Source organism: Platichthys flesus, chromosome 5 (genome assembly GCF_949316205.1).
Source record: "Platichthys flesus chromosome 5, fPlaFle2.1, whole genome shotgun sequence".
NCBI classification, from domain to species: domain Eukaryota; kingdom Metazoa; phylum Chordata; class Actinopteri; order Pleuronectiformes; family Pleuronectidae; genus Platichthys; species Platichthys flesus.
The window spans coordinates 25,767,929-25,793,403 of NC_084949.1; the positions used below are offsets into that span (position 1 = coordinate 25,767,929).

At 42.6% G+C, this 25,475-nt stretch overlaps 2 protein-coding genes across 2 annotated transcripts; one reads left to right on the forward strand and one right to left on the reverse strand.

Moving 5' to 3' along the window:
* The first annotated feature begins 173 nt into the window (after positions 1-173).
* cyth4b (cytohesin 4b) lies at positions 174-10,739 on the forward strand. The gene is made up of 13 exons (XM_062387879.1): positions 174-309; positions 2,903-2,985; positions 3,207-3,271; positions 4,032-4,098; positions 4,624-4,742; positions 5,155-5,235; positions 5,691-5,803; positions 6,065-6,213; positions 6,510-6,621; positions 6,997-7,073; positions 8,113-8,184; positions 8,538-8,692; positions 9,648-10,739. Exons 1-13 carry the CDS (start codon positions 291-293, stop codon positions 9,727-9,729), a joined length of 1,194 nt encoding a protein of 397 aa, XP_062243863.1. The 5' UTR covers positions 174-290; the 3' UTR covers positions 9,730-10,739.
* A 1,218-nt stretch (positions 10,740-11,957) lies between these two features.
* Positions 11,958-19,657, reverse strand: fam83fb (family with sequence similarity 83 member Fb). Its single transcript, XM_062387877.1, has 5 exons — positions 19,021-19,657; positions 15,214-15,381; positions 14,615-14,736; positions 13,152-13,855; positions 11,958-12,385 (listed from the first exon to the last, which is right to left on the reverse strand). Exons 1-5 carry the CDS (start codon positions 19,495-19,497, stop codon positions 12,348-12,350), a joined length of 1,509 nt encoding a protein of 502 aa, XP_062243861.1. The 5' UTR covers positions 19,498-19,657; the 3' UTR covers positions 11,958-12,347.
* Positions 19,658-25,475: the final 5,818 nt, after the last annotated feature.

Consider the following 25,475-nt stretch of genomic DNA (forward strand, 5'->3'; position numbering starts at 1 on the left):
CGAGTGCAAGTCGATATTTTTGCCAAACAGCTGTGTCTGGTGTGGAGGGGCAATAAAGAAGGTTAGTCCATTTAATAACACTTTTATTTTGAAGGAGCCACTCCTTGTCATTATTTCTGGCTTTGAGCTGACGTGAGCTTTAGGTTGTGATGGACGGGGGGGAGAGGTGGAGTCACAACACAACATCTCCTTCAGACTGAGCTGTGAGCTGAGGCTGCGTCCTCTCACCTCTCTTCACATTTCACTGCCTGGGAGTCGGGACTTATTTTATCTTATTTTCTTGGATATAAATGACTGATTGGCAAATGGGTAAGACCTGATTTCCTCTTGTTGTCTTTTGAGTATTGCATGTATTGTATTTTTGATTCCCACAAAAACATTTAGCATTTTTTATATATGTCTATGTTCTAAAAATAATGTTTGGCTTTTTATTACTCTAGTAGTAAGAGATTGTTGTTTTATGACATTCTATAATTCAGGTTGTCTTTTATATTTATCCCTCCTCTGAGTGAGATAGTAAATTATCCTGTCAACTTTCATCTGCTTCATAATTTAGAAACAACTAAAAGAAAATTAGAAATAAAGTGAACCAGCAGCTGTTTGAGTATTTAGGTTTTGGATGCACAGTTTTCTTCTTCTCAGGGTTTGACATGTTGTGGTTTAACGATGCTCGACTCACACGCCACTGAAACAGGGAAGAGACATTCACACAGTCGCAGATCACTGATAAGATAAAAACAGAAGTTGATGTCTTTAAATGTCTGCTCACCGTCCCACCGCTAAAAGTCCAACTGTCACATAACAGCTTCTACACAAATTATTGAAATGAGCAGTTTGACAACTCGCTGTGCGGGGGGGGGGGGGAGTTGGGCAGGTCCTGTGGTCACATGCATCTTTAAAACCAAACAGTTCACATGTCTCTGCTGTCACACACCCTTTTTCTCAACTTTGCATTTGAGAATGTTTACGTCAACACTTTCATAGACTTTGTTTTTACTCATCATGAAAACCACTTCATCGCTCGACAGAATGGATTACCACACGTGGCTGCAGGGGGCGCTGTTGCTCAGGGACAATTACGTAACAAAGTGTTGCTTTAAAATAACAGATGTTGTGGTTCAGATTTTCTCACTCCAGTATTTTGAGTATTTTAGTAATATTTTCTATTATTTAACGTTACTTTTTTAAGTATAAGTACCAGTATTGCACACAGTGAGCATCCAAGAGCAACAGGACAAATCAGTTTGGTAGTTTGATGATTCTTAGACTTTTTGTGTTTGAACCTTTTGACTTTTATGACTTTTGACCTATGGACTCGTGTGTGGACTCAGAGTTTCCTCTGGTTTAGTCTTTGTCTGCACTTTGAGGTCCTCTTTCCTGTTTTATTTTGAAACTTCTGTCCTTGTGTATCTCTTACTTTACTTCCTGATTTCTCCCCCGGTCGTCTGTGTCACTTTGTCTGTTTTCATGTTTGGATTGAGTCAGTTCCATTAGGTCTCAGTTTGCGTTCCTGGACCTCCTGATTGAACTGATTTGCAAAATAATTAAGACTCAAATTGATTCTGTCACAAACGTCTGGACTTTACTTTGTGAGTCTAACTCCATCAGGAGACTCAGTTTCTCCTGCAGCACAATGACCACAAGGAAACATGTTGATGTTAGTATTATCAGTTGTGGAGATAAACCCAGAAACACTTGTATCGTGATGAGTCTGTTCTCATTGTGACTGTGTGAGATCTTTTTTAATCCACTCGTCACCACTGACCTTGTCTATTTTAACATGTACTTCCGTGCTCATGTCTTAAATATGGAAACCACGAAATCTTCCACAGAATCATTTCCCAGCTATGATGACGTTATCTGTAAATACACATTACACTGATCAAGGATCTATTCACATTATCGCACAGTCAAAAAAAAGACTTTTACTCTTTGTTAAAAGGTTTAAGACTTTGTGAGGCAGGAGGTTATTAATGAAACCCAAATTCCAGATGTTTCCCAGACAGCATACAGATGTGGGCCACTTCAGGTAGGGATGCAGAACTACTGGCCTCCTTGTGGATTAGCAGGTGGGGCTCAAATGCTCTAAAAGAAATGGGCCTTTTCTGCAAACTTCTCTCTCGGTAAGAAGTTGAAGTGACCCATATAGCACAGAACAGATCCAGGCCATTCTTGGCCCCCTCTGGTTGAACTGTGGTAGTGCACCAGCTCACCTGTGGCCCAGATGTGCCATCATTCCATGCGGTATGTGGCCAAGATGTGGGATAAAATCTATTTTGCTATGTGGGTTGTGACCATTGTTTTCTACAATTTCTAAATTTTAAATGTGAAATTCTCATTTTACAAACAAGGTAGGAAAATATGTTTTGGGAAATACGCAGCGGGGAGAACTTATAGGAATGTTTTAGAAACACCAAACTTTCAATATATTAATATATCAGTTTCTCACACTTAATGTGTCGTATGTTTAACACAAGGAGAAAACGTTTTGTACGTTTTTGTTCAAAAAATTTAGATCATTCTTGGGGGCATTTCACCATCATTGGTTGGACGGTGTTGTGAAATATCAAAAAAAGAACTGGTGAAGTTTATTGTGAAATGTATAATATTCCTGTATGTGTGAAATAAGGGAAGACGTGCAGCAAAGTAAGGGGTTGGAATTGAACCTGCGGCCAATGGAGGACGACTGCAGCCTCTGTACGACTCCAGCCTCTGTATGACAGATTTAAACGATCAATCAGTGTATAATGAGGCCGTCAAAGTGCATTTCATCATTAAAGTATCGTGATGTTAAAAATGTTATGTTTGTCATATGTGAGGAACTGGCTCTTACTCATTTTGAGGAAGTTGACTTCCTGGGGATCTGTTTCATGGTTTTTTTCCAATTTGTCTTTTTCACCAGTTTCCTCAGATTTTACAGAAGATGAGAAGATGGAGCTCAAGGGCATCAAGACGCATAAGGAGGACCTTCTGGACGATATCCAGGTAACGCACGTCCACGCAAATATAGCATAGAGTGTTGTTAGAGATGTAGTGACGCCAAAACGTCTTGATTGCCCCCTGGTGGCTGGTTGCAGTGTCAATCACTAGACATGGGCCAAACTGAAAAGTCGATGGCCTATCCTTCACAAAAAAAGCTTTGTCACTGGAAAAGGAGTCTTGTCCTCTCTGTTGATACCGGTTTCTTTTTCTTCCTCCCTGTACAGAAGCTAAAGATGGAGATAGACAGCGTGATGGCGGACATACTCAGCTTTGAGTCGACAGAGGAAAAGTGAGTTCGGGTCGGGAACAGCCCTGCACCTGTTTGAACATCTGCATTTATATAAATAGAACCCTCCATTTACACTGATTCGTTTTCTAATGTCCCCCGACCACAAGGCCCCGCCTCCTGGTGTGTTTTCTATTAGTGGAGTTTCTTTCTTTGTCTTTTCTGAGTAATTGAAACCTTTTCCTGGGATTCTCAGTTCGTCTTTTATAGAAAATACAACATTTGTTCTTTTAGTATCATTTAAAGTGAGGAAACTTTTGTGAAGATAAAATTGAGGGATTAAAGACAAGGCAATTTAATTTAAAAAGTTCCTTTTATACAAAGAGGTCGATTCAAGACCGAAAAGAAAACCAAATAGTCTGAAAGAACAATAAAAGCTTCTCTCACAAATGTAATGATTCAACAGCACTGTGATAAAAACAACTTTAAATTCACTCCAAACTTTATTTACATTTTACTTTATTCTCCTTAATATCAGTCACCTGAAAAGAATGTCATCAAGATCCATGATTTATCTCACAATGTTAATGATCCACCCGCGATTGGTTCATTCTTGACCCAAACCTCATCCTTCCACCAAGTTTAGTTGAAAACGGTTGAGTAGTCGTTGTGTAATCCTGCAAACAGACAAACAAACAAACAACACAATAAGTTTTAGTTAATAAGCCGAGGTAATGATCTCCATTTTATTTTTAATCATCATTTCATTTAATATGAGTGTGGGGGTTTTCATTGTTATTCTTCCTTGTTACTTTTCCTGCAGCAAAACAATAGAGAAGAGCAAACTGTTCTCAAACGGGAGGAAGAAATTCAACATGGACCCGAAAAAGGTGAGCAGGAGTGTGTTTTTTTTGTGTTACCTGATCAGCTCTCGCTCGTCACTGTGTGGACTTCCTCTCTCTCCACCACACTGAAGGTGTCAGTCTGTGAAATGACGCTGAATCGAGCCCTTCACGCGGTTTCAGTGGTTTCGGCTCCAGCTCGTCACTGTTGTCTTTGCAACAACGCATACAAAATAAAAGCACGACGGTTTTCCTTTACTGGAAACAGAAGGGTATTCCGAGCTGAGGTTGGTTTCTGAGGTTTACCTGAACTTTATGCATGATGGAGATTTTCACCCGTCACCTCGGAACCCTGTGGCACAGAGGAAAGAGGAAGAGACGCGAATTTAAGGAATTGGGATAAAAAAAAAGTTGCAAATTCGCTCATTTTTACCAACCGGAGATGAGATCATTGTGAAACCGCAGCAGAGTATTTCTGAAGCACCACATCATAAAATGAGCGTGCTACTTCTGTCTGCAAGTTGCACATGAAACGTGCATGGAGGTTTAATTTGTGTGTGTGTTTGCTTGCAGGGCATCAGTTACCTGGTGGAGAACAAACTGCTGGACGGGAGTGCTCAGCCCATCGCTGAGTTCCTCTACAAGGAGGAGGGACTCAACAAGACGGCGATAGGAGAATTCCTCGGAGAGAGGTGAGGAAGACGAGGAGGAGGTGGGAAGTGGAGTATGTGGAAGAGGAATAAAAAAGGTAGTGAGCAGGATGAAAGGGAAGAGTATGGAAGAGGTTTTGAGAAACGTTGAAGAGGGAAATATCAAGTAGATGAAGGAGGGAGAGATGAATGATGAGAGGAAAGAAAAGCAAAGGGAAGGAGGAACCTCATAGAAGGAGGAATGAGAAGGGAGGGAAACAGGTTGTAGGAGGAGGGATTGTAAAGGCAGGTTCCAACAAGGTGAAACTTTCCTCTGGTTTCATGTGTCTTCTTCCTCCTTCCTCGCTCCTCCTCCTCCTCCTCCTCCTCCTCCTCCTCCTTCTCCTCCTCCTCCCACTCCTCCTCCTCCCCCTCCTCCTCCTCTTCCTCCTCCTCCTCCTCCTCTGACCTACAGGGAGGAGCTCCACCTGCAGACCCTGAAGGCCTATGTGGAGCTGCATGAGTTCTCCGACCTCAACCTGGTCCAGGCCCTCAGGTCAGTGCTCAACTATGTCAATCTTTAGTAACTGAATCAACAGGAAACGTCTCAAACATCTGGATGTTATCAGTTGTGATCTCACTGAGGGTCAAAGTAAAGCTGCTTCTACTTGAATTAAACAAAACAAAACATTTTACAAAACAGCATCATGTCAGATAACATGTCACAAAAGACAACATTGGACAAAACACAAATAACAAAACACATTTCACTAAACAACATATGAGAAAACAATCTTTCACAAATACATTAAAGACATTAGAGCATTTTCCCTTCAGGAGGTTCATTACATGAGTGGAAAGAAAAAGGAATTGAATTATTGACAATATACTGTCCAGCTGCAGCACACACACACACACACACACACACCAGACACGGAGATGTGTTGAGTGTCTACACTCGTGTCAAGCACCTGAATAAACAGGATTTGTGTTGTGTTGTGCACGTGACAGACAGTTTCTGTGGAGCTTCCGTCTGCCTGGTGAAGCCCAGAAGATCGATCGCATGATGGAGGCCTTCGCCACACGCTACTGCGACTGCAACACTCACGTCTTCCAGTCGACTGGTGAGTGCACGTGTCCACTTCCTCTACTGGACTCTGTGTGTGTGTGTGTGTGTGTGTATGTGTGTGTGTGTGTGTGTGACTGTAAAACAGAAACTTTCAGACTTTCAATTCTTCATATCTCTCCAGACTTGTCTCATCTTTACTGACTGTATTCATGTGAAGTAAAGTAGATCATCATATGTTTATTTTATACATCCTCTTACTCTTTGTGTGTGTGTGTGTGTGTGTGTGTGTGTGTGTGTGGATCTTGTACAACACCAGACACGTGCTACATCCTGTCCTTTGCCATAATCATGCTCAACACCAGCCTCCACAACCCCAACGTGAAGGACAAGACCACGCTGGAGCGTTTCTTCTCCATGAACAGAGGCATCAACAACGGAGAGGATCTGCCCAACGATCTGCTCACGGTGAGAACTTACAGCCAATCACTGGAACCTACAATAATAACACTGGGAATTGATTATCAACACATTTGGTAAAAATACTCAGTACATCCAGACTAAAACTATGAATTCTAATCATGTCACCTTTATACTATCATTTGAAATACAAACTAGAGTAAATTCACTGATAGACTGATTGAAATGGTTTGAATCCGTCTTGTTTGGACGTTTTTAGACTTTTCTTGTATTTCTTTTCCTCTGATTTGTATCAAGGTCAAAACATTTCTGATATTTGACCTTTTCACTTCTTTTCTACTCAGAAACTCTACGAGAGCATTCGCACCGAACCCTTCAAGATCCCAGAGGACGACGGGAACGATCTGACTCACACTTTCTTCAACCCCGACAGAGAAGGCTGGCTGTTAAAACTCGGTAACACGACTCTCCTGAATACGTTTTAATGGATTGTTATGAACAGATGCTTGAAGAGATGTAAATCCCCCACAAACCACAACATCTTCAACCCATAGAGCTGCAGATTCAAACCATGAACTCGACAGGTGGTTTAGATGTGCTTCTCGACACTCTGCTACATTACGTCTCAGACTAAGGTTTAAAAACAGGAAGTACTGAGAAACTGACCCAACAGTGGAATATACCCTCGCGGTTGTGTACGCAAACCAACACAGATGTTTGACTTCTTTCTAAAGTGTGTATTTTGTTTTTGTCTGTGATAAAGTGACGCAGCTTTTTAAGTTTGTTTCTATACTGAAAAAAACAACAACTTTTTCGTGGCTGTGTCTCCAGGAGGCCGAGTGAAGACGTGGAAGAGGCGATGGTTCATCCTGACCGACAACTGCCTCTACTACTTTGAGCACACCACTGTAAGCCTGCTCCTCTTCATTCACCTCCGAGTACAGCATATCTGAAAGTTTTTACCAGGCTCCTCAAAGGCGACACCCATTCAGTTTCCTGGATATATGCAACTTACTTGTGAACCCAATATCTCAAAAACGACTTTAAGGAATATCTTCAAACCTTATACAAAACTTCAAGTTGGACTCAAAGAGGAATGTGTTAAAATTTGGTTGTCAAAGCTCAAAGGTTAAGGTTACACGTGTTGCCTTGTGAACACGATATCTCAACAATACATTGAGGGGATTTCTTCCAATTCGGTACAAAGGTTCAATTGGACTCACAGATGAACTGAAAAGAATTTAGAAATCCAAGGTCATGGTTTCACTGTTACCTCACAAAACATGTTCCTCCAGAAGATACGTCAAGTCTGCTTTAAGATTATTTCTTCCTATTTAAACCAGTTGTCTGGAGTCTTGGTGGTGGAGGCATACAACCACAAAGGGGGTGTTTCATTTCAAACCATTTTCACAGTTTTGTTTCCACCAGTCAGTTGAAGGGAGTCCTCAATGAGAGTTATTTGAACAAACGAAGTTCAAAAGGAGTCTTGTGGTCTATAATTGAGTCATTTGATGAAAAACCTCTGGGGGAGGGATAGCAACGGTGTATGTTTGTCTTGTAACGTTCACTTAAACAACAGCCGGAGATAGAAGATATGAAACCAAACCTTAACCAGAGGTGATCAGAAAATGCTCACAAGCTGGTACTTGAAAGTCATAAAGGTCTTTCTGTTAATCATATGTCACAGGTACAAAACATTGTGTTCGTTTAACATAGTGTTATTTAGGCTGTGCATAACAAAATCATTTTTATTTATTTTCAGTAAAGGTTGTTAAGTTTCAGGTTCTGCCCAATATCCCAAATGTACCTCAAGTGTCTAATCAATCTGTCCTCAGACACTCTGGCTCTGCTGCTTCTCTTCTTTTCTTGGTGCAAATAATATTTTTACCCTCAGCTCCTCCTTCTTTTCCTCCTGACTCACTCCATCTCTTTTTTATCTGTCTGCAGGATAAAGAGCCCAGAGGCATCATCCCTCTGGAGAACCTGTGTGTGAGGGAAGTGCCATATCCTCGCAAACCGGTGAGTTCCTGCCATGGACTGTGAATAAAGATGGACGACATGACAGCTCACCAAAAGTGAAGCCATATCAAATAGTTGCTTAATGCAGCATAGGTCATAAACCTGTGCAGACTCTGGCTCCAAATGATACCGAAAAAAACAAGATGGCAGCGCCCATGTCTAGGATATTTTGGATACAAATTCAAGGAAGCTTCAGACAGTCTATGGTTTCTGCCTGATGTATTTTCTTTCATCACAAACATGTTAGAAAAAGAAAATTCAACTAATTTGAACATGGGCATTTGGTATGAACATAACACGTGTTTGATAGATCAACAGAGAGATGAATAAATTGTGTTTCTGTTGTCGTCTAGTACTGTCTGGAGCTGTTCAACCCCAACAGTCGAGGGCAGAAGATCAAAGCCTGTAAAACAGAGACGGACGGCCGAGTGGTGGAGGGCAAACATCAGTCGTACACCATCTGTGCCCCCGGCGCCGAGGAGAGGGACTCCTGGATCGAGGCCATCAGGTCAAATCACACACTTGCTGTACACAATTGCGTAAACATCAACACAAACAACACTAGAGCATAATGAGACACATCAGAAAACATCTGCTCATTTATCCCCCCAAACATCTGCAACCTTGTTTGAATGTGAGGAGCTTTTACTGAGATGCTTATCAGTTATTACATCTAATTGAGAGCGACTCTACATGAAGAAACACAACTTCTCACCTCTGTGGTTTGAAAAGTCGAGTAAACATCTGTCCACACCCAACATCACAGCTGGGTGAAGTCAAGTGTGGCTTGTTCTGCTTGAGACCACATCCACTTGTTATGGATGAGTTCTCGTACTCTAGTTAAAAGTGTTCTGTGTTAATGTGGCCACTAGTTGGCAGTAAAACCAAGATCATACATCAGTGTATAGTTACATAACAATATGTTTTTTTACACAATACCCGTTAAGTTTTTGAAATGACACGTAAAACTTCTGCTTGAGCATAAACCTTAGTGGCTTAAACTAGTTTGTTTGAATCAGTAGGAAATGTTCAGATAATCATACAGACTGAACTTACACAAGTCTGTAGTGTCAGTAGTTTCTCCACTATGTTCACAAGCTAGCTGTTCATTTCCCATCTGTCAGTTGACGCTATGTATAAAGCAAAAGTTTATTGTCACGATATAATTTTCATCATTAGCAATATTACATTTGTCCTATCTGTTCTAGGAGGGTCCAAAATGTCCTCACAATCCACAAGATGTTTTAAAACTGAAGCAGGTCCTCACATAGATGGAAATTCACACACAAACACTCCACCCACATACACACACACACACACACACACACACACACACACACACATGCACACTCTCTCTCTCTCTCTCTATCTGTCTCTCTTGCTCTCTTAAACACCAAAAGTTATTTCTGTAGTACTGCTGCATCGGCGTCTTCATAACAACCTTTTTTGTTTACTTCAAACAGAGCGAGTATCACCAAGGATCCGTTCTACGACTTGGTCTCAGTCCGTAAGAAGAAGGTGATAAACCAGGCGCCGCAGAACTGAGCCGTCCGCTGCCTCCCATGGACGCTTACTGAACTGCACCGGAGAGGGATCTGACCACTCTCAGTTGTTTTGAACACTTTGAACTGAGCTGAGCGACGGCTGGAGACACGACGGCACAGACTGAGCTCATTCAGGCTAAAAGAGGGACTTCTCTTTCCACTTCCCTTTTGGCAGCTGGTGGTATTCAGTGTCAAACGGTGAAACAACGATGACTCATTCACGTAGCGCTCATCGTCAACCAGACAAGCCACAAAGAAACTGAACAGGCTGAAGATGCTTGCTGGGATGGGCTGTGGAGTTTATATCGACCATCAGTAGAAGAGGTTTCTCTGAGTTGTTCTCAGCTTCTTCACGGCTCCCAGAAGATTTAAAAATGGACAATTGTAAATAAAACCATTATTTTCATTGTTTTTTTTTAGAAATCTTACAGCTTTGCTTTTGTTCCTTGAGTCATTTTGAGTTTCCTGACGTTTTATGACGTTTGGTGTCCTCTGAAGAAACTCGTGTATAAAATGCTTCAGGTTTGCAGAAATAGTTTCATGTATTTTCAAACTTTATGATACTTTATAACGTGCCACAGGATTTACCTTGAAATGCATACGCCTGCATTTTCTTTGATATTCCAAAGTGCAATAGGTCTAACATGCATTACGTCATTAGTCTTTGAAACTTCAGCAAAATCTACCTTGTAATTATTCTGTGTGTCATATTCTCATTAAATAATTATTTAATAAAAACAAGGTTTCAGGTGTGTTGACATGTGTGAGTGGACGTTGTGTTGGACAGCTGTGTTTTCACTTCAACACACCTCGAAACCATGAGACCACACCTCACTTCCTCATATTCACAGCTTCTGTGCGACTGAACTACAGATGGTTCGTCACTGTTTTAGGTCCCAAGGAAACATTTCCCTGGTTGTTTTTCTCAAATTACAGCACGTGTCTGTAATTACACATGTGCTGACTTTTTGCAGCGAATGTGTTGTAAAATGAATGAAGTTGTTTACTTATTTTGACTGTGTGTTTTTTTTATATTTGCAGTGCGTAGAGCTCTCTCAGACAACGTAGAAAAAAACCTTTCTACCAACCACCAACTTTAAACTTTTAGAAACCACAGAAGTTTTCACCATAACGTGTCCAAAAGTTGTTTATTAAAATACTGCATCTGCAAAAATAGTTCTTCAAAGAAAAGATCCTTTATGTTCAGCTTGTTCGTCTTTGACTTTCCCTGAGGACTGCAACAGCTCAACAGATTCACAAGAGTTATGATGCGTACTGCCTCTTGTAATAATAATACTGCTATAACTACTTATACTACTACTAGTATTACTACTACTACTAGTAATAATAATAACAAAGACAAACTTTGTATTAATAGCACCTTTCATACAAACGAATTCAACTCAATATGCTTTACTTACAAAAAAGATAAAAATAAAGTCCTGTTAATTAAAATGAAATCATGTTAAAATGTATTTATTGCCATTCACCATGTAGTGAGGTCCAATCTGTATCCTGAGATGGTGTTTACGTAATATTACAGCAACATAATCTCTCTACACCGAGATCAAACCCCTGAGTCCTTTATGTTTGTGACCCGACCAAGAAGAATTTTAATTTACAGCTTATATAAGATACTGATGCCTCCTTGGAAGGAAAATGAAGATTCAACTATCTGAAGTGTGTAAGTAAAACTCGACTGTTAATTTGTGCGAGCATGCTACTTCCTGCTGCAGCTCTGACTTCCTGTTTCTGTGTTGCACCACATCCCACTTGCACATCCTCTGGCATCACCTCCCCCTCCTGTAGCTGAGCTCAACCATGAGTTCCTCTCAGGCCTGTGGTTCCTCTCAGAACTGTTGGCAAAGACCCAGACGAGAGCAGCAGACAAGAGCAGAGCGCCAGCTAGTGGTGAGTACAAGCAGTGCAGTCATTACGTTCCCATCTTACATGTTGTACAATTGTAATACTGTCTTTCACCACCAGGTTGAGCTGCAGTCAAAGTAATGTTTTTGACTAGTAATGAAACAGCCAGTCCAGCTCCAATCATTTTAAATGTGAACTCATTTTCAGTTTGGAACCGATGAACAATCCAAATATTTAACACATCTTATTTTGGCCGTTATAAGGTTTTTCTTATCTGAATCCATTTAATGCACAATCAGGTGCAGACATAGATATTAAAATAAGCTTTCATTTGCAGATAAATTACCTTACGGAAAAACAGTAAAGGTTTGGCTCAAGTGTTTAATTTATAAACTCAGACAAATCTTTACATTCCAACAGCTGAAGAAGAATTGTGCAAACTTTTCATTTTGTGCACTTAAATGTGCAATGCTCACAGTTTCCACAAGGGGAAGGAGAACAACCTAAATATCTAAAGCCCTAAAGTTTCATGAGAAACAAGAGGCAGCCAACCCGGCAACAGATATCCCATGATGCTTTGCACATTATAATCTGTATTAGGCTCTAAACATGAAAACAGCACCTGGTGAATTATCCGTTTATTGGCTCTTTCCTGAAGGCACTGGATGAAATACAATACTGCACAATCCAAGATGAGGTATGTCTCAGGGACGTCCTGTCCTGCTCCATGTTGAGACTGTGGACAAGTTCACCTCAGGACGCTTTACACTTGTTTTTGTCTCTCTTCAGACCTGGATGAAAAAAACAACACAACAAGGACAAAATTACAACGAGAGATTTGAGGCGTGAGACAGTTATTATGTGGAATTCATGAGGATCCAGAGGATTACATCATGTGGCCATTATTGAATAAGAAGTTAATTTGCTGAGAGAGTTAGTTTAAATCATTTCAAATACAACTTGTGATCCTTTGTCACCACTTTGTTTTATCAGCAAACAAGAGATTCATGGTCCCTATTTGTAGAAAACATGAAATTAATTTATGAAATTGTCTCGTCACTCGTCTGATCTACGTCTTGTCCCTTTAAGCCGAGTTCCCAAAACACGATTTTCAGCCACATTTGCCATTTGCCGAAGAGCCAGCAAAGGCCCTCTATCATCGCTCTATCAGCAGTTACCGGTCGCTCTGTGCAAACTCCTCAGAGACACGATTAGAGACGCTAACGGCGGAAAATCTACTCAGAGTTTGAAATCAACTCCAGCCAATCAGGATGGGATGAAGGTGGTGGAGCTACACGGGAGATGCCCCCTGATTTTCTACACTGCACACGTCTGTAATCAGGACAATCAGTCAATCATCATGTGTGTGAGGGACAGAGCCACAAAGACTCAGTGTGACTCCGTCCACTGAAGAGTTTCACCTCCGTCAGCTTGACTCCTGATCACAAGACAACGAGTTCTGCCTTCTGAACTTAGTTGTGCAGCGATTAAAGGTCGGGAAACAATGGACAAAATCATGTGTCAATCTTTACACTAATCCACTTGTGACTGACTTACTCTCTGTGTCCTGTGTGGAGTTGACCGTTTGCTGGGACTCTGTCCTCTGGACCTTCTTCCCCCTCCACTTAGAGGGCCTCTTCACCATCACCTTGACGTTGTCCTGCGTCTCATCGGTCTGACTGGTTTCTGTGGGTGAGGGGCACGGGCTGTTATCTGGAAGCTTTCTGGACGACTTCCTGAATAAGCTCCTCCATAAGTTCTTCTTGTTCTGCGCCTTGGGTCCCTTGAAGATCTCGCTCGGGGCCTCGGCGGGGAACGGGCTCAACCGATCCAGCCTCTCACTGCTGGTCACTCCGGTCTCCTGCTCCAGCTCCTCAGGGGACTTGCATCGAATCGTCCCCCTCTTAGTTCTCGCATCCTGCAGAGACACAGCTGGACGTATGGGGTCCCCCATCGCCAGCGAGTACTTGGGGTTGTAGTATTTATGCGCGGGCACCTCGATTTTGTCATTCCGTGAATCCCCTAATGTGACCTGGAAGCGGGAGGTGGTGGCAGGTAGAGGTGGACGTTTGGTCCCAGCCTTGGACGGTAACGTGCCGGTGGCGCCAGCAGCAGGCGGGCTGACGTGGAACTCCTTGTAGAGGTCCATCTTCTCAGAGATGGCGTACAGCTCCCGGAAGTCCTGGTCAAAGAAGTCCACCACTTGACCCGTCATCACAGTGATCATGGTCCGGTCCATACGAGCTGAAGACCAGGAGAAGCTGAGACACAGAGAGAAACGCCTGTTATCAACTTTAATACATTAAACAAACATCACACGTTAAAATCATAATATAATTCAGTTTATTAAACACAACACACAACCTCAGTGTGAGTGTGGTGTACACGTGTGTGTAATTGTGTGTCATCATGACAAAATGTGGTCCTGGAGACTCATTCACACTAGTGCAGGAATCACAGAGGAGGTACTGACAGCTGTGGCAGTTGTTTATATGTCTGTGGTTTACGACTGAGTTTGAGGGCCATATTGAAATGTCTGATATTTTAAATGAAGTCATAATGTCATGAGAATAGAGTCACAATATTACTAGAATAAAGAAAGAAATATATTTTGACTTTTGCGACATTTGCTGTAGTTTTATTTTACTAAAGTAATTAAGATGCTTCACATTCTACATTTTAATGTAGGCAGCAGATCTTTTGATTCCCCCTCTAACAAGATCTGTGTCCTAAAATGAAAGTTTATTATTATTTACTATGTATAATAATAATTTGTCTTATATTTTATATTTTGAGATTCAGTAAGATCAGTCTGTATTTTTTGTGTTATCTTTCAAGTCTTAAACAGAGCAACTTTTATTAAATCTCACTTTTACATTCAGCATGAACCAAATACAACAATTCCAACACACATTCTCTTCACCAGTAACAGGTCAGAAAACAAAGGGCTCTACACAGACACACACACACAAACACACAGACACAGACACACACGCACACACACAGACAGCCAAACTCACCTGTAGGTGCCGAACACGACTTTGTCTCCGTCCACCAACATGTACTTGTTACAGAGGGAACCCGGCAATCTGCCGAACGACAAACAGAAGCCGATCCCCTGCAGGGTTCTGGTTCTGATGTTCTGCCACAGAAAGAAAACACAGGCAGCAAAGTCATGTGGTTAACTTCAAGTCATTTGTTTTTACAGGAATCATCTGAACACATATTACTTCAAAGCTGATTTTATGACTTTAGATTAATTTGGGGATTTTAGTCTGAAATTGACTTCTTGTCATCTTTAGGAATAAAGCGCTGAGTCATCTCTTTGATAATGACACTTATTTGCTTTATAGAAACTTTATCTGACATATGTTTGAACTCTTCCCATTTGCATTTTAATGTTAAGATTAAAATTAAAACTAAACGCTGCTTATGAGATAATTTTCATAAACTGACATCTTTCATTTTCTTTCTGACTTTTTACACAACAGTTTAAACAAAGGTCATTGTTGAAGTTTTGCTTGCTTATCTTTATCTGTATAAAAACAAATGAACCTTTGAACCTTGTATTGCACTGCAGTGGTTGTGAAACACGTCTGTGCCACAGTCATCCTCTTACCCGAAGGTGCTGTGAGCCGATCTGCAGCCTGGAGCACATGTCCAGGAAGTGCGGCACCCCTTGGTGGTCCAACAGGATGTAGACGGAGACGGAGCGTCGCGAGGCCGCCTCCATCAGGTCCTGCAGGATCTGCACGTCTGTGAGCAGGTCCATCACTATCGCTATCACCTGCAGGGGGGGGGGGGGGGGGGGGGGGGGGGCAAGGAGCTGTGATTAATGTGTGATGGTGGGACGAAGCAGAAGGAGACGTCAGCGAGATTTAAATCATCTTTGAGCGCCGCTTAATTTCATTTGGATAAATTATTGTTAAAAAACATGAATGCCTCCACCAAGCAGGTTGTGTCTTCACGTGAGTTTGTTGTTAGTTTGCAGGAATGTGTAAAAACTACTCAACCTCTTTCCATGAGGTGTTTGTGAAGAGGTGGGCTGACTTGTTTGTTGTTACGACTTGAGATGGCGTTCACATGAACTTTCCGAGGCGGAACAAATTTCCCCATTATTCAAACTCTGCATGAACGCACAATAGCGTGGCGTTGATCGACAAAGAATCTTTGGCGGAAGATCAAGAATCTGGGAAGCCACCCCCAGGCCAGCGGCACATGTGGTGAGGACCGGGGACGGAATGATCGCTGGCACACACACCAGGAAGTGAACACAAAATAACTAAGAAGGAAATAATCATCCTTATGAGTTTTGTTTCTCGAGTTATGGCCAAAAATGTGACTTTGACCTTTTTACCTTTTGAGTTGCTGTCGAGTCCTAGAGGACGTTTGTCCCGAGTTTGAAGAAGAGAGATCGTGTTCATATGATTTGTGAGGTCACAGGGACCTTGACCTCTGACCTGTGAAATAACAGACTGGATATAAAAATGGACGTAGACTAGAACCTGTGTTCTGCCCAACCACCAGCAGAGGGCGACCCCTTAAACATAACTTGAACTTAATGAAACATCTGGAATAAATTTGGAGATTGAAAATGTTTGAATTGATTTGAATGGAGGGTTGTAACATATCCTATGTTTGATGGGTAAAGCAAAACACATGTTGAATGTTTAGTTTCTAAACTGTAGAATAGCAGTGAAGAGAGTTCTGTGTGGACATGTTCAGTCTGAGAAGAGCAGGCGTGGGAAACCTGAATCATTCCACTGTTCCACTGTTCCACTGTTCCCTGGAAAAAGAAAAGGTTCTCAACAAATGTCCCTGTGTTCTGCAGAAAAAAGGCCTGCTGCTGTTTCCACTCGTTCACTGAGTGGACGTGGGAGAGGGCGACGAGACGAGCTGAGACGTGTGGACACAGGAGACGATGCTTCAGAGAGACGTCTCAGCACCGAGCAACACCACACACAAATTAAATCAAAAAACGAAAGAGCATGTTGGTGCCTGGAGAACTGGTTCGTCAGCGGGTGTGTGTGTGTGTGTGGTGCTTTTATCTTTCAGGGTAGCTCTCTATCTCCCTGGAAAGAGCTGGGTGGTTTGTTACATTCCACATAAACCACAACAACCTGCTGGTTATTTATTCATCCAACGTCTTCCTTTACTCACAGAAAAAAACAAAATATGTATATGTATTATTAAGTTATGTTCGCAGAGAGCTGACGGTCTGAAATATTTCCGAAAGAGTAAGTTTACCAGTGAATGTAAACAACTGGGAAGGCGGAGCGACCAGGAAGTAACGTGTATACACGTAAACACAAATGTGAATTCTAAAAATAACTTTTTCTAAGGTAGGCAAAAGAGAAATGCAAATTGTTTCACCGCTTTCAAAACTTCTGAGCAGAGCTGGGAAGTAACACAATACTAATACTTCTTGACTGTACCTCAGATGTGTTTTCAGGTGTCTGTACTTTAAGAGTACTTGTCTGTACTTACATCTAAACAGAAAAGAACAAAAACTGAAATCAGAAATCTTTTCTCCAGTAACTCCTGTTGTGTTTAGTCTTTTCAAATCAAAGTGTCAGTGAGAGTCTCAGTCGGTGGAAATGACCTTCAGAGGGAAACTTTGTTTACTTTGAGAAACATCTCAGAGACCCGTACTTTTTATGTCTGTACTTCTGCTGGAGTAAAGAATGTGTGAACTTTCTGCCGGCTCTGCTTCTGAGGCACAGTGTGACTTAGTCGCACACAATGAAGAAGTGACGGAGCGGAAGATAAATAGAAACATCAAAGAAGGAATGCACAGACACAGAAGAAAGAGAGTGGGGGAGGGAGAGGAGGGACAAAGAGGAGTTATGTAATAAGGCTACTGCAGGTATTTGAAAAGACCAATGCGTCGTCCTCCCTGACCCAGTTTTAAAGGGGCAGAGACTGGGAGCAGGGGGGGGGGGGGGGGGGCAGTCAGAGACTGGGAGCATGGGCGGAACAGATGACTCAGCCCAGTCAGCTGGCACCGATCAGTAAACATTACACTGAGCAACGTGCTCCAGGATGTCAGCGACTGCATGAGGAGGTTTCACAGGAGCCGATCAAACACCAGGACTCTCCTGCTTCTTCCCTGAGTTTAGATTAACACTCGCAGCCGAGCTCGTATCACAGACAAGTCAAACACAATCAAGCTGCATCAAACTTCACACTTTTTCAAATGTCAGGCCCCTTTAGATTCACAAATCTCTCCCTGGTGAAATCAGTGGAAATGTTGAAAAACGCCCTGACTCGCAAAGTTACAGAAAGAGAAACAAATCCCTTCGTCCACAATCTAAGTTGATTGTGTTCTTCCCTGACTCATAACACACCCTTCCACAGAGTTTAGTGTTAATCCCTCCGGAAGCTTGATCGTAATCCTTCTTACAAACAAACATCAAGACTCATAAAACATTTTAAAGCTAAGGAATAAAAGTCATTCCATGGAGAGCAAGCGGAAGCGTTTTGTCCATAAATCCTAAGAAAAATTCAAACGTTTGCAGGTCACATGAATCTTTATAAGCACAATCACTTATATTTTGATTTTGGATCAACTTTGCCCACTGAGGCTGACAGTTGACAGAGAGAAATGGCTTTTGGATCGAGCCTTCACATCATCCCTCCCTCCTGTTGCCAGGTAAGACATGTGGTTAAACATGTGTGTGTGTGTGTGTGTGTGTGAAAGTGAAAGCTGCTGAAGATAATTAAAAGATTCTGACATGTATTTATAAACCTTGCTGGACTTGCTGGAGAGGGAGTTGAGCTTTGGACTCTGTCCCACTGTGATAACAAGTTAATCTAGATGTTAATTACTCAACTGTAAACTGTTAACATTTGATTATTTTTAGCATGATCATATCCTTACTTCTCTATCACTGGATTTCCCTCCCATGGCCTCATTATGTTCTAATTCTCCCACAACACTTGTGCTCATTAGAAATTCATTCAGATTTGTTTAATTTTGAGTGATTTTATATTTTGTCATAATATGAAAAATGAGCAGGTTGTCATTTAGGGAAATGAAAATAATGAACATTAAAAAACATCTGATTTTAAATAGGCCTAAATTGTGCAACTGGAAAATAAGTTCATCCTGGTCCTATCTCTTCCTGCCCCTGGTCCTCTGTAGCCCTTCCCTGACCTCCCTTGACCTTTCTCTTTCTCTTCCTGCCCCTGGTCCTCTGTAGCCCTTCCCTGACCTCCCTTGACCTTTCTCTTTCTCTTCCTGCCCCTAGTCCTCTCTTCCTGCCCCTGACCTCTTTCTTCCTCCCCTGGTCCTCTGTAGCCCTTCCCTGACCTCCCCTGCTCCTCTCTCTTCCTGCCCCTGACCTCTCTCTTTCTGCCCCTGCTCCTCTTCCTGCCCCCTGTCCTCTCTCCTGGCCCCTGATACTCTGTGCCCGGGCCTCCTTACCTTGCTGGCCCCCTGAATGAGCCGCCGCACAACCTCTTTAAGGTGGGGTCCATTCTCTTTGGGCGGGTGCGTGTGCACGGTCACACGGGTCAGACCTTTGAATATCCCCCCGCTGGGCCAGCCGATGTCCAGCGGCGGCACCTCTGTGTCCGACATCGGGGGCCAGTAGGTGGAGTGGAGCCCCGAGTCCGCGTCGCAGCCGGCGGCTGCCTGCTCCGGGCTGCTGCCGCGCTGCTTGTCCTCCTGATCGGACTCGAACTGTCTGAACGTGCTCGTCAACACTTTGACTTCTCTGGCGGATAAGAAATCCTTCATGTTGTCTCCTTTCAGTCGCGTCTTGAAGGCTCCGTCTCCGTTCCTCAGCAGCTCCTCGATGGCGGCGCGCTGCTCCTCGCTGTAGTAGAACTCGGGTTTGGACTCCGGGACTTGGACTCCGATGCGGCCGTCCTCCATGCACACGAGCTGGGACTCGGCCATGGCTGAGCCGGCGGCGCTGACCTCTACTGCAGCTCAGACACCTCAGCTCCCTGCTGTGTAGACTATGACTCCGGATAGGTGACGCTAACCTGGCGAAGTTTCCTCACCTGGACGGGAGGGAGATAGGTGCGGCTCTGTGCGTAATTTACGCACGGTGCCATCGAGAGCTGGTGGAATAAATAGCAGTGGAGCGTAGACACGCCCACCACACTTTCACACAGTAAAGTAAAGTTTTAAAACTATTCCTGACTCGTTTGACTCTGGAGTTGATTCAGTGTTAATCGAAATCGTTTTACTTCTATTGTCCATAGAGTGGAACATTGTCTCTAACGCCACAGAAAAACAATAACGATAATAATTTATTAATTCACTGACAGTTAACAATAACAATAGTTCAATTCGACCAATTACAAAAAAAATTATTGACATTAATTACTGTGCCCATTTTTAATCAAATAAAAGTAATAGATCACATGTTCTCTCCATTCTCCGGCTCCTCCAGCAGCTCAGGTTCAGCAGCTCATTGGTCTCTATGTGACCTTTCATTTAAAAACAATCCTTCTGTTTGAGCACCTGTAATTTATGATTACACATTAACTTTCCAAAGTAAAATAACTTGAATGAACTAGCAGAGGTTTTCCTGGGAAGATCTTGGCAGCTTCTCTGGAAACATGTATATATAGTTTCGATTTCTCTTTAGAGCAACCTAAATAAGCTCAGTTAACAAACTGAGAGCAAATGATGACGACAGACTGAGTCAAGTGTAATAAGTGACAAATTCTCCAGGTTGAATCTGAGTCCTGAAAGCTCTCCTCTTTCATTTTCTGGATATCTAAACTCTAACTGTGTAACTTTACATCACGAGGGTTTGTAAACAAAGGCTATGAATACATGCATTTATATTATGAGATATAATAGATAAATAAGTTTTAAAAATTTGCTTTTGCTTCTTTCTTATTTTTTCTTTTGAGTATTTAAACAATACAAATGCCAAAATTGAAAGCACTTACTTTCTATGGAGTTCTGAGCAAACAGCTGATACCTGTTTTGCTGACTAAAGCTTAATAGTTGTTTTGGGACCACTGACAGATTTTACCAATTTATTTGGAAATCAAAGATGTAGATGATAAAAAGTATTATGTAAAACTCATCAAATGTCTTCTAAAGAATACAATATTTTAATCATTTTAAGTGAGGATGGTGAAAACAAACCCAAATCAAAGATTTCAACAACATTTAAGTTTCCCGATTATCTGTCAAAACATTAAAGTGAAATGTTGCTTATTGTCAAACTTAACCTCATTTAGATAATTAGGAACATTTTATTCTCTTTCCCCTGCAGGCGTTGGTGAGGGAGGAGGTGAGAAGGAGTAACACAGAAAAGATGGAGAAGGTGTTCTATAGAAGAAACGTAACAAAGACATAAAAAAAAGGGAGGCAGACTAGAGGATGGATTAAAAAAAAGGAATAAGAAAGGACATGAGACAGGAAACCAGAACGTGCTGGAAGACACAGGGACAATGTGAGCGTGTCTCTCTCTCTGATATCCACGTCCACTCCTCATCCTCAGACCTGCCACGGATCCTCAGATGAAGAGATATGATCATGCGACTGATTTGAAAAAGGAAAAGAAAGGCGAGGCAATCAGCTTCCCCACCAGAGGCCTGATGAGTGAACATCCTTGTTAAGTGTGTTCTTCTTTGCCTCTTGATGCCATTGCCAAGGTGACCTCCATCCATTGTGATGCAGCTCATTATGCGGCATCAGGAAAATCAAAATAGGTGCAGGTGTCACCAGTCAAATCAGCTGTTGCCGTCTTGTGTGTGTTCTTTGTCTGTGTTTGATGAAGCGAGCTCGTAGAATATCTGATGGCAGAGCTCATAAAAGCATTTTGAACAGGTGGAGAGGATTCAAATGTGTCTCGGTGCAGAGCTGCAATTCTGAATTAATGGGCCCCGTAACTCAGGAGGCGTGTGTGTGACGCTCTGTGACAGTTGTGTTCTTCTAGACGTCGAGGGACTTCAGACTTTGAGGGAGAGACAGAGACGTGTGATAAATATTCCGTGAGCGAACTTCACATTTCATTCTGTTTGCCTTCCTTTCCCCCGAACCTCTGTCCAAGTGTGAGGAGGCGGAATGATAGAAAGTGTTTTCTACGACAAAACAACTCTTTGAACAATCTTAAAAGACACACAAATATAGAAATATCCCACCATGTATTGAAACGTTGAAAAAACAGAGGATGAGATTTACTTCTAACATGGTGGATCCGGCAGCGCTGTCAGCAAACACCTTCTCAGGAGGAAGATAAACCTTCAAGTAGGGATTGACATGAAAAGTAAAATGAAAAAACTTGGATATATCAGGGTCAGTAAATCTGAACCTCAGAAATCTTTGGGTCGGATCATAAACTGTATTTAAAAATGGACGTAGACTCCGGGTTTGGAAAAGTGAAGCCAATGCAGATGTACTGAAACCTGTATACTCTTGTATGACCAGCAGAGGGCGACTCCACTGGTTCCAAAACAAGTCCTCTTCTCACTTATATATAATTAATAAAATCAATAAACACGTTCCTGAGGAGTTCATGTCTCAGTCTCTAGTTTCAGGTCCATGATGCTCTTTTTAAGTAGGTTCACGCTTGTTGTCCAGTGCTTGACCTTCACAAGCAGCCAACACAGAACCTCCTGAACCTCAGGCCTCAACCACGGGACTCAAACACCGGCTCTGCTGTAGCTTCCTCTATTACAGCCTGATTTACCTTCTGCTCCACCGATGGCCGAACACGACCTCCTTGCAAAATGAGGACTAAGTGAAACGATGGTTTCCCCAGAGAATCAATGAAATACAGCGTGTTAGCAGAACTCCCCTTCCACTCAGTGTTCTGGTCTTGATCCGGATGTATAACGATGGACAGGAGAGCCCATCTGTCTCCGTCAGTGAGCGTCTGTACCTCACCTCCGTCCACTGGACTCATACATCACCGGCTCTTATAACCATGCATCCTACGCCGTGATCCTATGGTTGTGTCTGTGGCTGCAGGACGAGGTGAGACCACAGGAGCTGTCCATCAAGCAAAGTGGATTAAGACGAAGATGCTGATGAGGGTTTGTCTGGTAGCATCACCTTATTGCTTCGTCTTTCTCTTCCTCAACTCTTTAACAGCGATGACATGAATCCTTTGACTCCTCCCCTCAACCACATCAGCTCAAATATGAGGATATCAGTCAAACTTTGATGCTGTGGTATTCCAGGTGTTCCCTCACAGTTCAGATTCTTGGCCCAGCCTTCACTCAAAACGTGCTGCCCTTTTGAAAATGAAAAACATGAATATGTAATTTCACTTTTCGGGGTCACACAATGCTCCTCACCATGGCAGCAGCTCCCGTGTGGGTCCTGTTATTGTAAACAGATCTGAGACGACCCCTCATTTCAATCCCATGCATATTCATCTCATCTGGACGTCACACAGGACAGAGGCTGGGTCTCAGTGGGATGAGGTGGAGAGGAAGAGGAACGTGAGGGATGAAGGTTCCTCACACTCCCACCACACACACACAGACAGACACACACAAATGCACACGTCTGACCTCCTGCCAAGTCTGACAGTTGAATAATTCAGTAGAACAGAGGTGTTCCAGAGGACAGTTGTGTGTGGAGCGTCCGTCTCACTATAACATATTGTCCAGCTCACTCTTCATCCTCCACTGGACAATAAACCCAGAGGTTCCATCAGGTTGAAACATGGACATCCCACTGGTTCCCCGCTTTGAGTCTCTGCTGATCATGAAACAGGACATTTAGATACAAAGGAAGGAGCTGGCCGTGGATCAGATAAGAGAGGAGGGAGATTTATAGATATATTGTGTATGAGGGGAGAGTACTGAGGGGGCGGGGCTGGGCAGGGCTTTGAGATAGTACTGATGCTGGTCAGCAGGGGTCAGTAGAGAGCTGCAGACTGTTCAGAGCAAGTGCTGGAGACTTTTGAGTGGAAACAGAAGCGCGTGCACACACACGCACACACACACACACACACACACACACACACACACACACACACACAGGTTTAATCTTGTTATGCTAATAGCTTTACTTCATTTTGCAGATAAATGATCTCATTGATGATCAGAACAATCAGAGACAAATTTTCATCTTTGTTATGAATTATTATCATATTTTGTAGTAGCAGCATCAAATTGGAATTAAATATCTTTTGGCACCTCTGAATCTCTCTCTCTCACACACTCACACACACAGACACACACACACACACAGAGAAACACACACACACGCAAACACACACAGGATAGCTTGTCCATCAATCACAATTTTAACAGAGTTTAAAATGATGTCACACAGTGAGCACGCTGCCCTGCGTCTGACAGCCACCTTCCATGATGGTGTGCCCCTGTGTCCACACACACACACACACACACACACACACACACACACACAAACACACACTGTCAGAGAAGCACACACTCTCACAGCTGGTGGCTCGTGGCTCTTGATGCCCCAGCTGACGCTCCGTTGAGCAGGTCCAGAGGTTCCTCACTGAGCTAAACTACAGATCTATTAGCTGCTCTGTAGTCGGCGGTGGACCGAGACGTCTCTCACTTTCCACTGGCTCTGTTGTGTTGTGTATCATTTGCTCACCTGAGTGTGAACCAGAGACGTCAACCAAGATCACACAGTGCACAAACACACAAGGGCTCCTTGCAGGTTTGCTCTCAGGATTGTAGGATCAGCAGCATCGGGGCTTTCGTGCTAATCCTCTTCACTGGAGCCGCAAGGAGACGCCTGAGATACCTGAGCGACCCGGCTGCTCTGTGATCAGCCACCTGAGCCCGAACAGAAGCTCGTCCATCATCATTGTTCATCAATATATTTATAAGTGAAGCTTCACTTGTGTAGAAAGTTAACGTCCTTGCTTCTCTGATCCATCAGCCTCCTCTCTGTGTCATGTTTTGTGTTGGTCTGCACACTGCAGGTCACACGGTTGCCCTTGTTTGCCAGAGGCACCAGATGGTTGATCCACAGGAGTTGTCCTGCACCCTGGGCCCCCCCCCCCCCCCCCCCCCATTCCAATCATACAGCCCTGATGGCCGCCCTGAGAACCACTCCGCTCCACCATGCAACTGCATTCCATTCAGCACACTGATTATTATAATGATAATAGTTAATCTACATTTACATGCTTGCACTCTGCTTTTTAAATGTCTGTGTATCCTTATTTGTGTTACAGCGGTTTTGGGGATATTCTGATTTACATACACCTTTAATTCGGTTTAATGAAACAGCCATTTAATTAACACTTACTTTTACGGAATTGTGTTCATTCATTTGTGGTTTCATCAGTATTGCCAGTTCATAATTACTCACTATCTTCTGAGCAAAGCCTGACCAATGTGGACTTTTGGGGATAAAAGTTTCTGATATGGATAAATATAAACAACCATTATTGTGATAAACTAGATAAAACTAAATAAAAAGAATGCAGAGATAACAAGATAACAAGATATATGTTAATGTAATGTGTAAGTATCAACGTCTATTTTTCAAGATTCTTTATCGTGTAAAGATAATTTATTTCTTATGTCTGTGAAAGGCTCATATCGGCGGATTTATACTTTTTTACTGTGGTGTCTTCTTTTTAAAAAGCAGATATCACGTGCTGCTACTAACAAATACCAACCGACATTAATTCATGACTCGGGCCAGACATCAAACATCTCTGGATTAAAGTTCAAAAAATGTTTTATACTCAGACGCTGTCTTTGAGTGTTGCAGCAGAAGTTTGAGTTTATTGATTATTCCTGCGTCAATACAGTGTCTGATTCAGATTGAAGTTATTTAAGGTTATTAAGTTGCTCTCTACATCCGTAAACTTGTCATAGAAATCTAAAGTTCACATTGGTATCAGACATTATCAGAACCTTTCCCCCCCCCAGCCCTCCTCTTCACGGCTGAGATGCAGA